Source organism: Leptopilina boulardi, unplaced genomic scaffold (assembly GCF_019393585.1).
Source record: "Leptopilina boulardi isolate dan_hultmark-lab unplaced genomic scaffold, ZJU_Lbou_2.1 LbouV2_165, whole genome shotgun sequence".
NCBI lineage: Eukaryota > Metazoa > Arthropoda > Insecta > Hymenoptera > Figitidae > Leptopilina > Leptopilina boulardi.
This window is the reverse complement of record NW_026137713.1, coordinates 2785074-2801526: the sequence shown is the minus strand read 5'-3', so window position 1 is coordinate 2801526 and position 16453 is coordinate 2785074. Positions and strand designations below refer to the sequence as shown.

Below are 16453 nucleotides of genomic sequence, written 5' to 3'. Positions count from 1 at the left end.
AAACGTCTAAAACTAATTTTTTACAATGATAAAATTAAATTAATAGAAAGTTAGTGGCGCCATCTGTTGGTGACTCCAGACGTACCTGCTAAATGACTTTTTTTGGTACTTTTTGCGATTTCCAATTGGAAATTTGAGTTAATGAAAATGTTCATTTAGGAGCGCTGCTGCCCCAAAAATTTAACTACCCATCCTTGGTTTGAACTTTTGGATTGTAACGCTCTCATTGGTCATTTTCATATTTACGCGGGGATTGAGGTGAGCGCTCATTACTTGCTATTCCCCGCGTAAATATGAAACTGACCAATGAGAGCGTTACAATCCAAAAGTTCAAACCAGGGATGGGTAGTTAAATTTTTGGGGCAGCAGCGCTCCTAAATGAAAATTTTTATAACTCAAATTTCCAATGGGAAATCGCAAAAATTACAAAAAAAGTCATTTTGCAGGTACGTCTGGAGTCACCAACAGATGGCGCCACTAACTTTCTATTAATTTAATTTTATCATAGTAAACAATTAGTTTTAGACGTTTTATATTATTTACATTATTAAAATTAATCTTTTATATTAAATAAACAATCGAATTATTGGATATTCGGTGAAATAAAGATTAATACTTGCAGAAATACGATAAAATTCGAATTTAAAAAAATAATTTTAATTTGTTTAAAAATAAAATTGCACGTCTTTTAAAATTAAACAAAAAAATACTTTTTATTTATGTAAACAGGAAAATATAAAATTCTAAATAAACTATTAACATATTAATATAAAGTTGTTAAAAAAAAATTTATTTAAAAAGCGCAATGTAATGTTTGAAACATAGTTTATTGACAATGTATTTATATATACAATAATAAGTTTAATTTCAAAAATGAAGTAAGAAGTAATCGTGGCGACTCCTGGTCAAATGGGATAAAACGCAATTTTTTTTTTGTTTTTTTTTTTATTTTGAACCAAATTTCCATCCCTCAGCTCGTTTGGATGCTATATAGAAAATTACAATACAAAAAGATCAAAACAATATATAATTTCATTTCTATGTATCACACACGATTAAATCGATTAAATCAAAATGATTAAACTTATTTTTATAATAATTATTTTTAAAACAGAGAGAAAAGAGAAAGAATATTAACAAAAATGAAAAAACAAATGTAAAAATATATAATGTATTAAATGTTGAGTGATAATCGACTCCGAGACCTAGGTATCGCACCTTTTGCGTCCAACAAACCAGCTTGAATATCTGAAAGTGAAGGTAGTCCTTTAACTAAACCTCGCGCTGCAACACTTGGAGGTGATTTTCTTAAACGTAATGCCACCCTATTGATATCGTCTTTTGTTATTTTATCTGCAAAAAAAAAAGAAAATAAATAAATGAAATTTACATTTTATTAAATAAAAAATAAAAAAAACTAACTGATTGCATCAATAAAATATTCTGGACGATGTCTGAATCCAGTAGCTAGAACTTGTCTTCCAATATCTTCAAAAACAACTGGCCTTTGCTCCAAATTCATCAATAACAACGATTGTAATTGTTTCTTCGCTCTCTACAAATTGACGAAACAAAAAAAAAGAGAATAGAAAATCATATATTTCTTGTTATATTTGAAAAAAAAATTGTTCTCTTACTTCTAATTCAGCAATTGTTGTCGAACCAGCCATTGATACTAATTCATGAACAATTACTGCTGTCATTTCTCCAACGCGAACTTCTGGTGATGATGCATGAATGCAAAATAATCCTGTGTCTGCGTAACTATGATTATAGGCAGTTGCACTGAACATCCATTGATATCTTGACAAAAAAAAAAAATTAAAATCAAATATAAAAAATCATTTAATATAAATAATAATAAATTTAAATAAAAATTAATTTCCCGGCAAAAAAAGGTTAATTTTTAAAACGTATAATTACCGATTCAAAACATTGGTATATAATTTCGTATACATTCCTTTGCCAGGACCTCCAGCACTAAAACTACCACCTCCTCCCATCATTGTATTTAAAACACACATGGCAATAAAATCTGGATCCTGATGTGAACAACCCTCTAGACCTATTACAACATGTGACAATCTTGGAATTCCACTTGATTCTGGATGTACCGGCATACTTCCTTCTTTCTAAATAATAAATAAATAAAAATTAGGTAAACAATTAGAAAAAATATAAATTTAAAAATACAAAAATTCATTTTAATAAAATAAATATTATTAACTTACCACTACAAGTCCTCCTGTATATTGTGCAACAGATTCGTCAATTAAATCAACATTTCTTCCCGTCATAATGAGACTATTGTCTTCTTCCCAAATTGGTTTCTCATCCACAAAATATCTAAAATAATTCAATTTAACATTATTTAAATAATCAATTCTTTTAAAACAACTTTTTGTTTTTGAGAAATAAAAAAAAAAAATTTACTTTTGAACAGCTTCAACAAGAGCATCATGTTCAACGCCAACTCCAGCTATAACCATTCTTTTCGGTGTATAGTGACTTTTTAAATATGTAAAAAGAATTTTTCTGTCTATTTTATTAACATTTCCCTCGGGACAAATTTTCGGAAGACCTAAAGTATTGTCCCTGAAAGCAGCCTGAAATTAAGATAAAACAAATTAATTCTTTAAGCTAAATAAATTATTCAGCAATAAATAAAAAAAATTAACTACTCACGGCATGAATCATATCTAAAAGAAGTGGTTCCTGTTCTGGACGAGTTAATAGTGACTCAATTTCAAATTCAATTGTTTGACGAGCTACAGTTAACTACAAAAAAATAATAATAATTATATTTAATTTTTATTTAAATTTATCATTATTGAAATTTAAAAATTATAAATTTAAGTTATTTAAATTTATATCATTAATGAACAAACCTCATCCTCGGTAATTTGTGGTCTTAAAACAATATCTGCTAAAATTTGTGTAATTGAATTTAAACCCTTTCTTTCTGCAGAAGCGGCGTAAATAAATGTATCGCGAGAAGCTTGACAATCAAAAATACCTTCATGTTTCTCCATTGCCAGTAAAATATGATCTCTACTTTCGAAATTTTTCGTAGACTGAAAATAAAAAATAAAAAAAAAAAACAATAACAAAAATTAGAAATTACAGAAAAAAAAGAAAATTCTCTTACATTAAATGCCAATTTCTCAAGAAAATGCGAAATTCCACTGGGATAAGCGACTTCAAAACGTGGACCCGAATTAACTAAAACTAAAAGAAAAAAATATATTTTCAAAATAGAAAATTATTTATCATTATAATTTTTTGCCACCTACCACCAATAGTACAAAATTGTCCGAAATAATCTTCAGTAGCGACTTTCAATCCATTTGATAGTGTTGTAATTTTAGTTTCCTGTTTTTCCTTTTTTACAGTTGAATAAATTGGCGTTGGTAAATTTGGTAATGGTTTTGATAAAGGAGGAAAAGAAGAAACAGTCGCATTTTGAGGATTTTCAGATTTTTTTGTGTCAGACGCAAATCCACATCTTTTATCAACTTTTAAATATTTTAATTGATTGAAACTGAAATTATATTCAGAAATGAAATCATAAAAAAAATTATTTTCACATTAAAATTTTTTTAATTTAAAACAAAGTTTAAAAAAAGAAAACTGAAATTTTCTGTTTACAAATAAATTCTATTTAACGATACTTTTAGATTAAAATAGAAAATAACATTAAATCAAAAATTTTGTTATTTTCTTACATTAATTTAACCAAAAAAAAAAAATGCGTTAGTTCTTAAAAAGTTGATTAATAATTTTCATAAATACCTAGATCTAGTTACTAAATTCAAAGGAATTTGAGCTTGTTTTACAAACATTTTAGAGTAATTAATCTTTATTCCCTTGCAGTTTAAAAACAAATTTAAATCATCTTTTTTTTTGGGGAAAAAATTTAGAAAAGAAGCAGAATACTTTCTTGTTGGTCTAAGCAGACATGCAAACACACTTGACACACACGATCCATTAATAAAATACAATAGATTTTGAATCACATGATACGTTCTTATGTTAGAAAAAGATATAAAGTAACTATTTTATCTCTTTTTACATACATTTGTCATTATAAACACAGCTTTAGGTGTGTCCGACATCTGAAATACGACACTTTTGGACTTCTATTTCCGCTAGGGAATTTCCATTCGTTATAAATTTGAACCAATGAAATTAATTTATAAAGGTTTGATTAATAGCGCATGCGCAATATAAATTTTATTGTTTACTTTAGAAAAAAAAATAGAAAAACAATACTTTTATTTTAAAAAATACATCATTTATCAAATTAACTATGTTCAATAGCTTTCTTTTAATGAACAAAATGATAAAAAATTAAATATTATAGGGAAAAAAAATAATTTAACCTACTTTAAAACTCCGTTATTTATGCGAAAATGCCAAGATGGCGTCGTGGGTGGTTTGATTCTAGAATTTTATCCAATTTTTCATAATAAATTTTAGCTTAATAGTGTAAAAAAGTATCTCGTAAATATAAAAATAATTATAATTCTTTTAATTATTGTATAAAAATTGAATTTTTGCAATTGGCTTGTGCAAATCAATATGATATATTTTATGTGACGTCAAATTGTTGAGGTTATGCTACTTAATTGATGGTGTTTAGATATAATTTTTTTTTTTCTCATAAAAAAGAAAGAAAATGTTTCGAATATTCATTCTATAAGTGTGTGTTGATATTTATTTAGATAAAGTTATGTGTCAAGAAAAAAAAATTATATCAATTATTAAAGAAATATGTTGATTGAAATACAACAACAAAAAGTGTTTATTATAATATAAATAATAGTTGATATCACACTTTACGATGATGGGCATTTTGTATGAAAAACGGCCTTTAAAAAGGCCAAGATTAGGTCCACCTGATGTTTATCCTCAAGAGCCAAGACAAAAAGAAGATGAATTGACATCAGTTAATGTTAAACATGGATTTTCAACAATGCCCCAATTATCCGATGAATTTGGAACTGCTAGGCATTGTAGTGTGACAGCAGCAAAAGTTGGAGCTTATTTTAATGGTATTCTTGCAAGAAAAGAAGAATTGGCAACAATGCCCGATACAGGAAGGAAAAAACAACAAATTAATCCAAAAGATAATTTTTGGCCAGTTACTGCTAGAACAAAAAATGGAATTGAAGCATGGTTCAAAGATTTGTCTGGTTCAAAACCATTGGTAACACTTGCAAAGAAAGCACCAAATTTTAATAAAAAAGAAGAAATATTCATGATGCTTTGTGAATATCAAGTTCCAATGCTTAGAGCTGCTTGGTTTATTAAACTCAGTTCGGCATACACTGTTGCTGTGTCGGAGGCAAAAATTAAAAAACGACAATTACCCGATCCCACTACAGGTAAGATATTTGAATTACAAAAAAAATTTGAAATACTTTTAATAACGAATATATATTTTTTTTCCTCAGAATGGAGTGGAACGTTAATTAAATTTTTAAAGGATCAACTATCAAAACTTCACGAATGGTATCATTTGGGTAATTCAACTCTTCATACATCAAATAGTAATGGAACGACAAATGGCTCATGCAGCAGTAATACACCAAATAGCGCTGTTCCAACGACAAATACAACAAATGGCACTGCAATTAATCAACCACCAACTCCAAATTCACAATCAACGACAAATACAGTGATGAACGATGAACATAAATTGGCACTTAAACAATGGCATTATTGTACAATGTTAGCGAAATATATGTTTGAAGAGGGACTCCTTGATAGGCAAGAATTTTTACAATGGATCTTGGAGTTATTAGATAAAATGAAAAATGTTCCTTCTGACGATGGAATTTTAAAACTATTACTGCCACTTGCTTTACAATATTTAGAAGAATTTGTTCAATCTGAATTATTGGCTAGACGTCTTGCTTATTTGTGTTGTAAAAAAATTGCCCACATGTGTAGTAATGTTGACACAACTTTTAATCCACAAAGTCCCTGTATTGTGTCAACACCATTGAAATCAGAAATTAATGGAAAAGATGCTAATGCTGCTGCAGTCGCTGCAACTCCAATTGCTGTTAATCCATTAACAACTGCGTTTAATGATTATCTCTCGTGTCCACATCATAGAGATATAATTTATGAACTCTCAGCAATTATACAGGTATGAAAAATTTCCTTTCACACTTTTACTATATACCAGAAAATTTACTAAAATGAAAATAAATTTTCTTGATAATATTCCTATAGAATTATTCTTATTAAATTAATAAAATAGATTTAATATTTTGTAGGCCATCACTTTGGAATGTCCCACTGCCCTTGTTTGGAATAGTGTTGGTGAGGGTAAATCACCATCAGTTTTAAATGGATCACCACTTGATCATGTTCCATGTCCACCAGCTGCATTACCCTGTCCACCAGCAAGTGCAACCGATCCAACAATGAAACAATTGCGATTTGCTCAGGAAAATATTAGAGCACGTTCACAAGCAGCTGAAAGTCGATGGTCATGTGATAAATGGCAACAAAGTAGCGCTGGTATGACAACAACAAAAGTACTCGCTGCACTCGATGCACTCGATCGTCATAGTTTTGATCGAATGGATCAAAGTAATTCATTGGATACACTTTATGCAAAAATATTTGTAATTACACAAAAAGAAGTTGTTACAACAGCTTCAGCATCAACAGCAGCTACAGCAACAACAACAACATCATCATCATCATCAACAACGACAAACACAACAACAAATACAACAACTACCACTACAACATCAACAACAAATGAACGAGATACAAAGACTGAATATAATCCACAGCAGGATTCTGCAATTATTGAAATTCTCTGTGAATGGGCTGTTAGCGCTGAAAGATGGGGTGAACATAGAGCAATGGCCGTAGCAAAATTATTAGAAAAACGTCAAAGTGAAGCATCCGGTGAAAATAATGATAATGACGATAAGGACAGTGTTTGCAGTAATGGTTCACCACCATCGCTTCCTATTTTTCAATCACTTCTTATGAAATTTTTAGATACTGACGCACCTATTTTAGATAATAGCTCAATACAATCAAAAGCCCAATTTACAAATTTGGTTCATCTTTTTTCTGAATTAATACGACATGATGTTTTTTCTCATGATGCTTATATGTGTACATTGATATCGAGAGGGGATTTAATACAAGGTTCATTTATCAATATTTTCAACAAAAAAAATTTTAATTTGATTTTTAATTTAACAATTAATAAAAATTTAATTTTAATTCATTTCAGGGCCAGTTGCTAGTAAGCCAAGTACACCTAGTAATCGTGAGACTATGGATGAGGACAGCCTATTTCCGGGATTAGAATTTAAAAAATCAAACCAAGAAGTGCCTGATTATGGTAGAACAATGGATTGTGATGATAGTAAAATCGATGACGATCTTGATAAACTTTTACAACATATAAAAGAAGATCAACAGAATAGTATGGACGCTCCTGATAGTCCAAAAGAAGATGCATTAGGAGGTCATGGACACGAAGGTCTCGATACTAAAACACCTTCCAGTCCCAGTAGACATTTACTTTATACTACTCACTTTCCACTTCCACAGGTAATTTTTTTTTTGCAAATCTACTATTTTTATTTAAATTTGGAATTTTTATGATTGGGAACATTTTCTTAACTAAAAAATACCTTTTTGTTATCACCTTGTAAATTATTATATTATTAATGAAGCTGAAGTACTCAACGTTTATGTTAAACAATTTTTTGCCTAAAAAAATATTTCTTGTACTTTTTATTAATCAACAAATTATAAAAAAAAATATTTTTTTAGTGTAAACAATTTTATAATTTTCCATGTTAAATAAAAATTGATTTCTAATTGTTGACCATAAATGTTGCGTACTTCAACATTGTTATTATTATAAATAATTAAAATATTTTTATCTCGTTGAAAAACAAAAAATGAAAATTTGATTCTTCATTAGAAACAACTATTTTAAAATAAAAAATAAATGAGGTCCAACATTGTTTCAGTGATAATAATTTAATTTAATAATTATATTAAACTGATAAAATAATAATTCGTCAAATGTATAAAATTGTATATGTATTTTTAAAAATCTTTATCTAAAATTTTTCTTTCTTTTAGGATGAAACTTGTAGTCAACACGATTGTAATCAACGACATGTACTTTTATATGGTGTTGGCCGTGTACGCGATGATGCGCGACATGTCGTTAAAAAAATGACAAAAGAAGTTTGTAAATTATTTGGAAAGAAATTTAGTATTGATGTTGCTGAAGGTGGAAAAGTTAAAAAACATTCACGCAATGAATTTAATTTTGAAGCAATTACACAAAAATTTCAAAATCTCAGCTATTTTGATCAACATGTTGTAACATGGCAATGTGCAACGCAAGTTGTTGAAATGCTTAATACATTTGCAGTTTCTGCATCATCTTATTTACCCGTTCAAGAACATGTTGCATTTCTATTTGATTTAATGGAACTTGCACTTAATATTTATGGATTAATTGATATATGTATTCAATTATTAAAAGAATTGCCCGAGGTTGAAGCACAATTAACAACAAGAAATAGTACACTAGTCAGAAGTTATACAACAAGTTTAAGTCTTTATGTCGTTGGAGTTTTGAGAAGATATCATTGTTGCCTCTTATGTAAGTTATTGATATAAAAAAAATGTATTATTTTTCTACAAAATAGACAACGAAATATTATTAATTAATTATAATTTTTAAAACAATGTAAAACTTCTTTTTCAGTATCTCCTGAACAAACGACAGTTGTATTTGATTTACTCTGCAAGGTTGTTAAGCATGTGTCAAATCCAAGTGATTGCAGTTCAGCGGAACGTTGTGTTTTGGCACATCTTTATGATTTATATTCAAGTTGTTCATTATTGAAAACAAAACCACATGGCGTTGAGGCATTTAATAATGCACATCCAAAAATTCGTTTAGCACTTTACAGTGCATTACAACCGACGCCTTCGAATCATGTTTATAATTCACAATTTATGGTTGATGTATTTAATAGTCCAAGAAGAGGTGGTAAAATTGAACAACAATGGGCTAAAATGTTAAATGAAACACCAGCAAATCGTTACAGTTTTGTGTGTAATGCAATTGTTGCTGTTTGCAGTGAATTGGATAATGATAAATTAAATGATATTGCCATTACTTGCGCAGAATTAACAGCATGTTGTAATGCATTAAGTGCCGAATGGCTTGGTGTACTTATGGCACTTTGTTCATCATCGAGTAGTTCAACATTTTATATTGATGTATTAAATCAAGTGGACGTACAAGATTTAAGTTTACATAATTCACTTGCTGTATTTACATCTATTTTGATAGGTGAGACAATGTTTCTTCTTTTTTAATTTCGGTTATAAATTTCAGGCTCTTCAAATTTAAAATCTTCGATTTAAAAAAAAAAAAAAATTGAATTTAAAAATCTGAAACTTAATTATTGTTCGAAATTTTGTTGATTATTAATACTAAAAAAAAAAAACTGTGCAAAAAATTTATATTTTCATTAATTAAAATAATTAATTAATAATGGATTAAAAATATCGACAATTTAATATTTATTTTTTGTTTTTTAGCGAGACATTGTTTTTCCCTTGAAGATTTTTTGCTTCATGTAGCATTACCGTGCCTAGTGAAAACATGTAACGAAGGACGTGGTGATGCTGATACAGAAGCTGAAGCAGGAGCACGATTAACATGCCACTTACTTTTGAGACTGTTTAAAACTAGTGAATGTCCACAGCCGGCTTTATATTCGGTCAGTACAAGTCCACATCCATTGCCAAGTGGTAATCCACGAGGATATAGCATAAAATTAAGTTGCGATCGTCATTTGTTGGCTGCGGCGCACAATAATATTAAAGTTGGTCCAGTTTTAGCTGTACTCAAGGCTATTTTGGTTGTTGGCGATGCTACTGCGGGTAAACAACCTCCAAAAAAAATTGATGTTCCATTAACACATTCGGGTAAGGCTGGTGGTCCTGGTAGTGTTGGTGTTAGTGGATCGGGTCCCGGTGAATTATCAATAAGTCATATTCTCGGTACTAGTGATATTCTTGGTGGTGGTGATGATTTAGGTCTTGATATTGGAATGTCATCATCAAATAGTAGCGCTGGAATAACTGCCGAAAGTGTTAAGGGTCTTTCTGATTTTGCACAACATGTATTGAGACAAATATGCAGTCAGGAATGGGTATTGGAGAGATGTCTTCAAAATCCTGAGGAACTTTGTCATCCTGGAATGTTATTGGATGATGTATTGACACCACGTCAAGCGCAACGACTATTACATATGATATGCTATCCCCATACATCGTCAGACGCGTTTCTTGATCAAAAAACTCATATAACGAATATTTTAGAAAATTTAGAACAATGGAGCTTGAGAATGTCGTGGTTGGATCTTCAATTAATGTATAAACAATTTCCATCAAATTCGAATGATTTATTACAATGGCTCGATACAGTGGCAAAAGCAGCTATTGACGTTTTTCAATTGAATAATGTCACCGCTAAAGGTGATAAAAAATCAGGATCAATATGGTTGGTTGCGCCATTAGTATCAAAACTTCCAAGTCCAGTGCAAGGTCGTGTATTAAAAGTAGCGGGTCAAGTATTAGAATCGGGTAATTGGTCGAAAACGGCAAATCGAGAACGTGGAAGATCTAAATCGCCTTCACTTTTTAATCATCAACCTTTTCTATCGCTTGTATTAACGTGCCTCAAGGGTCAAGATGATCAACGTGAAGGATTATTAACATCCTTACATTCGCAATTGTCACAATTTTTAAGTACAAGTAAAGAGGAGAAAAATATTGGTTCAGAGGATCCAAAAACAAGAGAAGTTTTACAAGATGCATTACAATTGAGATTTAGTTTAGTTGGCGGTGTATTTGATACTATTCAACGTAATACAACTGTCACTACTGATTGGGCTATTTTATTGGTTCAATTGGTAAGTTATGGTGTTATTGATTTAAATAATAATTCTGAACTTTTTACAACAGTTATTGATATGTTGGCAACATTGATACATTCAACTCTTGTCAATGATTCACAATCAGAGAAAGATGAAAATAAAAAACATTATCAAAATTTAATGAAAAAATTGAAAAAAGAATTGGGCGATAGAAATTCACAAAGTATTCAATTTGTTCGACAATTACTTCCATTGCCAAAATTGACAATTGAAGTTATTGCTTGCGAACCAGTTGGATGCTTAACAGATACAAAGGGAAATAAAATTACCGGATTTGACAGTATTGATAAAAAGCAGGTGAGTTATTGTGAGAAATATTCAAATTGTATTGTTATTTTTAAAAAAATATATATATTTTTTAGGGTCTACAAGTTTGTGATTCGCAAAAGGTCTCAGCTTGGGAACTATTGGAAGGTCATAAAAATCCAGCTCCCCTCTCCTGGTCTTGGTTTAGAGCTGTGAAAATTGAAAGAAAACCCCTGACCTATGAGATTGCTCACAAACTTCTTCGCTATCATACACACAGTCAAACCAAGGCATCGAGTTATTATTTGGAACCACCACCATTGCCACCAGAGGATTTGGAACCGGATAAAAAGGAATCTGAATCAGGTAAAGCTGACACTCCAATGAGTATTGATTCTCCAGGAAGAATTGGCAGTACAAATGGTGTTATTGGTGCAGCTGCAGGCGGTGTCGGCAAAGGGAAAGCCATGAAAACGAAAAGACATCGAAGAATCAAGGGATCGGTCACGCCAACTGCAATTCCACCTCAACAATTACAGGTAAAAAGAAGAAATTAATTTTCAAACTTTATTTCGAGCACAATTTTTAAAACAATTATTTTCTTTTTAGCCTCAAGGTCAATCGCAGATGCCACAAATGCCATATGGTAATCAACAACAACCACAAGTGACACCACAACAGGGAATGTTTTCAGGACAACCACCACAACCACAACAAAATTGGTATCCCAATCAACAAGGACATCCTCAACCTCAGCAATATGGTTATGGTCAACAATTACCACCGGCTGTCACTGGACCACGTTATGATCGTCCAGGAATGAATAATCAATCAAAGCAAGCGCTATCAAATATGTTGAGAATGCGATTACCTTCAACACAATTTATGGGCACACAACAACAACAACAACAGCAGCAGCAGCAACAACAACCAAATCCAGCGTCCGTTGGTCCTGCCGGTTTTCAGGGTATGCAACGACAACAATTCATTAGGCAACAACTTAGGGCGCAACACAGTGCAGCGTCAATGAATCCTCAACAAACAATGTTTAATCCACAACAACAACAACAACAACAACAGACACAACAAGGAATGTATACAGGAATGCAGCAAGGTATTTGTTTTTTTCAAAAAAAAAAAATTTTTTATTACAAGAATAAGATTCGTACATTTTACATACGATAACGTGAGAGAATTATATATTTAAGAATAAATAAATAAATGCTAAAATTGTTTCAAGGAGTGGGAGGAATGAATCAAAACTACGGTGGCTATGGTAATCAACAAATGCTCGCGCAACAACCACAACAACAGCCCCAACAAGTACAACAGCAACAAATTTTGCAACAACAGCAGCAGCAACAACAACAAGGCATGATATCGCAGCAACAACAAAACATGTTGTTTCAAAATCAACAAATGTTAGGTGCACAGAGAGGACAGGAATATCTTCAGCAACAAAGAATGCAACAAAATGCAACGAGACCACCTTATCTTCAGGTTTTTATAAATATTAAAAAAAAAATATTAAATTAATTGCCCTTTAGTTTTTGTTTGAATTAAAAAAAATTTAATCATTACTTTCAGTCTTAATTAATTTAATAAAATAAACAGGGGAAAGGAGTACCTAGAAAAATTATCATTTTCTTTGCAAAAAAAAGGTGGGGGGAAATAATGATTAGGGCCAATAAATTATTTATAAATTGAAATTTAAGTAAATTTATACTCCTTTTTCAGACACCTAATGTAACAATGAATACAATGGGTCCAATGGGTGGAAATGTTCAAAATCAACCAGCTCCACCATACAGGCAAACAGGCGGTAAACCTGGAGCTGTTGGAGTTTCTGGAGTTGGATCAACTAACGTTGGATTACAATCAAATCAGCATCTACAACAAGTGAGAAATTGTCCCATTTTTTTTTACATTTTAAATTCGATTACTTTTTATTTTATTTATAAACACAAACTTTTTTTTAACAAATTTGTAAAAATAATTGAAAATTTTAATTTTCACAGCTGGCAATGAATCAACGTTATCGACAACAGCAACAGCAACAAATGTTAGTTAATATGCAACATCATCAACAATCGCAACAGCAAGTTCAACAACAACAACAACAGAGTAGCAATGTAGGCCAACAACAAACACCACAATTAGTAGCGCATCTTCAACGAAATTTAAATCAACCTCCACAACATCCCTATCATAATCAACATCAACCTCCACCATATTAAGACAAGAACAAAAAAAGCCTTGTAAATTGCAAAAAGTATTTCGAAAAGAAGAAAACTCTTTTTTTTCTTCATAGAATTATTTTCTTCACGTGAATAAATCACGTGGCAAACGGGAACATATTTTAGCTAATTTTAACAGAAAAAAAAATAGATGAAATTGACAGAAAGTTTGTATTATAATTATACATACGTTTCATATTATATTTTATTAAGCAATTTATTATCATTAATTTTTTATTAATGAAATTTTCTCGCTGTCAAGTCTACAAGCAGCAAAAAAAAAAAATTATTAGCAATTTTATTTGAATGACTGTTTAAATATAAGCGTAAATTATTTATAATTTTTTTTTTAAGGTACACGCTTATTTAAATATGAATTTTTTTTTTTTGATACATTGCATACTCTTGAAGAAAATGGTAATAAAAAGTACATACACATTGCTGTGCCAAAATGATTGTAATAACATTTTTTTTTTTTTTAGAAAAATGTTTTTATTCCGTTGAGGTAAAAAAAATAGAGAAAAATATAGAATTAGTACTGTACAAAGGAAAAACAAATTATTAATTACCGGTGGACGATTTTTATGACATTTCGTATGCTTGCATAATACCGCAGCATAAAGTTATTAATTGTACATATTCGCTGCCTCCATCAAGCAATCTGTAGCTACATTCCTGTAAAAGATAACACAATATTTAGCATATTTCCAATTATTAATAAATTAATATCTCGCCTTAATTTATTTCTTTCTTTTTCTAAAAGAAATTCTTCCAAAATGTACATTTTTGACAATTTTAAGTTCTATAAGTAAACATGACAATTTAAATTTATATGCTATTTATTTTTTTTTCACTTACCCCGAGTCTTTCACCAATATGTGCTTTTTGTTTATCAGTTAAAAAATTCGAGTAAATAATCCTTTCATTCAATTGATCTATCACCTACGAAAATTTATAGCTTTTAAAAAACTATTTCAATATTCATTTCTTAAAAATATCTATTTATTTTTTCTTTTTATTCTTTTCAATTTTATGATTAACAAACCTGAGTTGTTGAATAAGCTTCCATCATAAATTTTTCAATAAACTCTTCAGCTTTTGTATAATTTTGAGTTTTACAAACTTCCATTAAATCGTGTAACCAATGATCGGGAACAATCTAAAAGAAAGAAAATTTGTTTATTTTGTCACGATAATATATCTAAAGAAATGCGTTACCCCAGTAATTTCCAAGACATCATTAATAGTGACTTCGACACCCTTTCCTTTAAGTCTCATAACTGATTGTAATGATGTGATTGCTCTTCTTAAATCACCACCTGATGCCTCAACTAATTTAACAAGCACCGGTTTTTCTGCTTTCATATCCTCTTCACCACAAATATATTCCAATCTTTCAATTATTTTATTCTCGCCCAATGATTTAAATCGAAATTTTGTACAACGTGACGTTAATGGTTCAATAATACGTGAAACATAATTGCAAATTAAACAAAAACGTGTACTGTGAGATTCTTTTTCCATTGTTCGACGTAGAGCTGATTGTGCAGCAACAGTCATACTGTCAGCTTCATCGAGAATTATTATTTTAAAAGGTGGACACGCCTTTCCGCTGAAATTTTATTTTATTTTAATATCATCAGAAATATTATAAAATTTTTTGAAGATTTTAATTATAAAGAAAAGGCGCCTCAGTTATTATTTCGTAATCACAAGTTCTTTAAACAATCAAAGAATCTTAAGATCGGAATCTGATTACAAAGGAATTTTTTTTTTATATATATAACATCAAGAATTGGGAGTATCTTACAAAAAAATACTTTTTTCAAGCAATTGATGATAGATCAAGCAAAACATTGATTATTATATTAAAAAAAAAAATTTATCAATTTTTCGATAAAATGAAAGTGAAATAATCTTCAAATACTTTCATGAAATTAATCAAGAAATTTATGAATTTAATGTCTAGTTGATTATAAACAAAATAAGAATCTTCTCCTAACTGCCTGATTAGCAACTAGTCAGTTACAATCTTAAGTTATTCGATGTCGTTTATTATTTTTGAACTTCAAACCTTTTACTTAAACATCATTGGCATGAATTTAAATTCTCAAAATTTAATTCTATTAAATTATTATTGTTTATAATTTTTTTAACTTACTCATTTCGTACACCTCCCGCTGTGCGTTGTGCAAACGTTTTGACTTTATCTCGAATCACTTGAATACCACGTTCATCAGAGGCATTTAATTCTAAAATTCTGTCTTTATACATATCGCCAAAAAGTTGTCGAGCAGCTGCTAAAATTGTACTTGTTTTTCCTGTACCAGGTGGACCATAAAGTAATAAATTTGGAAAATCACCACCAGTTAAACATTGACGAAGTACTTGAACAACTTCTGCTTGTTCGACAACATCGTCAACAGTTTTAGGACGACTAAAATCAATTATTTTATTTTTTAACTTTAAAATGTAATATATTTATTTTAAATTTTTTGAGGTTATGAATGTACTTACTATTTTTCAACCCAAGGAGGAGATGGACCACTTTTCTCTTTTGCGTTACGGGAAGTTGAGGGTTTTTTCACCTCGCCAGGTCCTAATTTTCCGGTTTTCAAAAAAGCGTGCATTGTTGATAAATTAATTATAATTAAAAAACGGCCGGCGTTCAAACAAAAATTCCAACGACCGTCACTAAACGCAACTGCTGCGCTTGCGTTACTACAACCCTCTCATTGGTAGAAAAAGGCGCACTTATTTAAAATACTTTAATATAAAAAACTGTTTAAAATAGATTTTAAAAAAATTGTAATTGTTAAATTTATTGTTTTTTACGTTTAATTATAATGTTTTTATTTTTATTTTATCAATAATTAATAAAAAAAAATTTCAAAAAAACGATTATTAAAAAAATCCAAAAGGAATTTTTTCATGTTGGTAGAAGTGAAA

General features: G+C 30.0%; 3 protein-coding genes across 5 annotated transcripts; 1 reads left to right on the top strand and 2 right to left on the bottom strand.

The window, feature by feature from the left end:
• Positions 1-808: 808 nt before the first annotated feature.
• On the bottom strand, positions 809-3990 carry LOC127277102 (mitochondrial-processing peptidase subunit alpha). Of its 2 annotated transcripts, XM_051297934.1 has the most exons (12): positions 3793-3990; positions 3294-3541; positions 3149-3228; positions 2889-3074; positions 2686-2778; positions 2434-2606; positions 2232-2346; positions 1924-2132; positions 1638-1803; positions 1423-1555; positions 1219-1353; positions 809-986 (listed from the first exon to the last, which is right to left on the bottom strand). In XM_051297934.1, exons 1-12 carry the CDS (start codon positions 3840-3842, stop codon positions 946-948), a joined length of 1629 nt encoding a protein of 542 aa, XP_051153891.1. In that variant the 5' UTR covers positions 3843-3990; the 3' UTR covers positions 809-945. The 2 variants fall into 2 exon arrangements, with proteins under 2 accessions (XP_051153891.1, XP_051153890.1); XM_051297933.1 differs by having other exon boundaries at positions 809-1353.
• A 299-nt stretch (positions 3991-4289) lies between these two features.
• On the top strand, positions 4290-13609 carry LOC127277194 (mediator of RNA polymerase II transcription subunit 12). Of its 2 annotated transcripts, XM_051298076.1 has the most exons (13): positions 4290-5387; positions 5457-6157; positions 6288-7182; positions 7271-7593; positions 8137-8668; positions 8774-9367; positions 9619-11318; positions 11384-11633; positions 11706-11806; positions 11877-12381; positions 12508-12767; positions 13005-13166; positions 13286-13609. In XM_051298076.1, exons 1-13 carry the CDS (start codon positions 4844-4846, stop codon positions 13502-13504), a joined length of 6786 nt encoding a protein of 2261 aa, XP_051154033.1. In that variant the 5' UTR covers positions 4290-4843; the 3' UTR covers positions 13505-13609. The 2 variants fall into 2 exon arrangements, with proteins under 2 accessions (XP_051154033.1, XP_051154032.1); XM_051298075.1 differs by having other exon boundaries at positions 4292-5387; positions 11384-11806.
• Positions 13610-13970: 361 nt separating this feature from the next.
• LOC127277199 (replication factor C subunit 4) lies at positions 13971-16220 on the bottom strand. The gene is made up of 6 exons (XM_051298087.1): positions 16022-16220; positions 15666-15941; positions 14723-15116; positions 14550-14663; positions 14363-14446; positions 13971-14179 (listed from the first exon to the last, which is right to left on the bottom strand). Exons 1-6 carry the CDS (start codon positions 16132-16134, stop codon positions 14087-14089), a joined length of 1074 nt encoding a protein of 357 aa, XP_051154044.1. The 5' UTR covers positions 16135-16220; the 3' UTR covers positions 13971-14086.
• Positions 16221-16453: the final 233 nt, after the last annotated feature.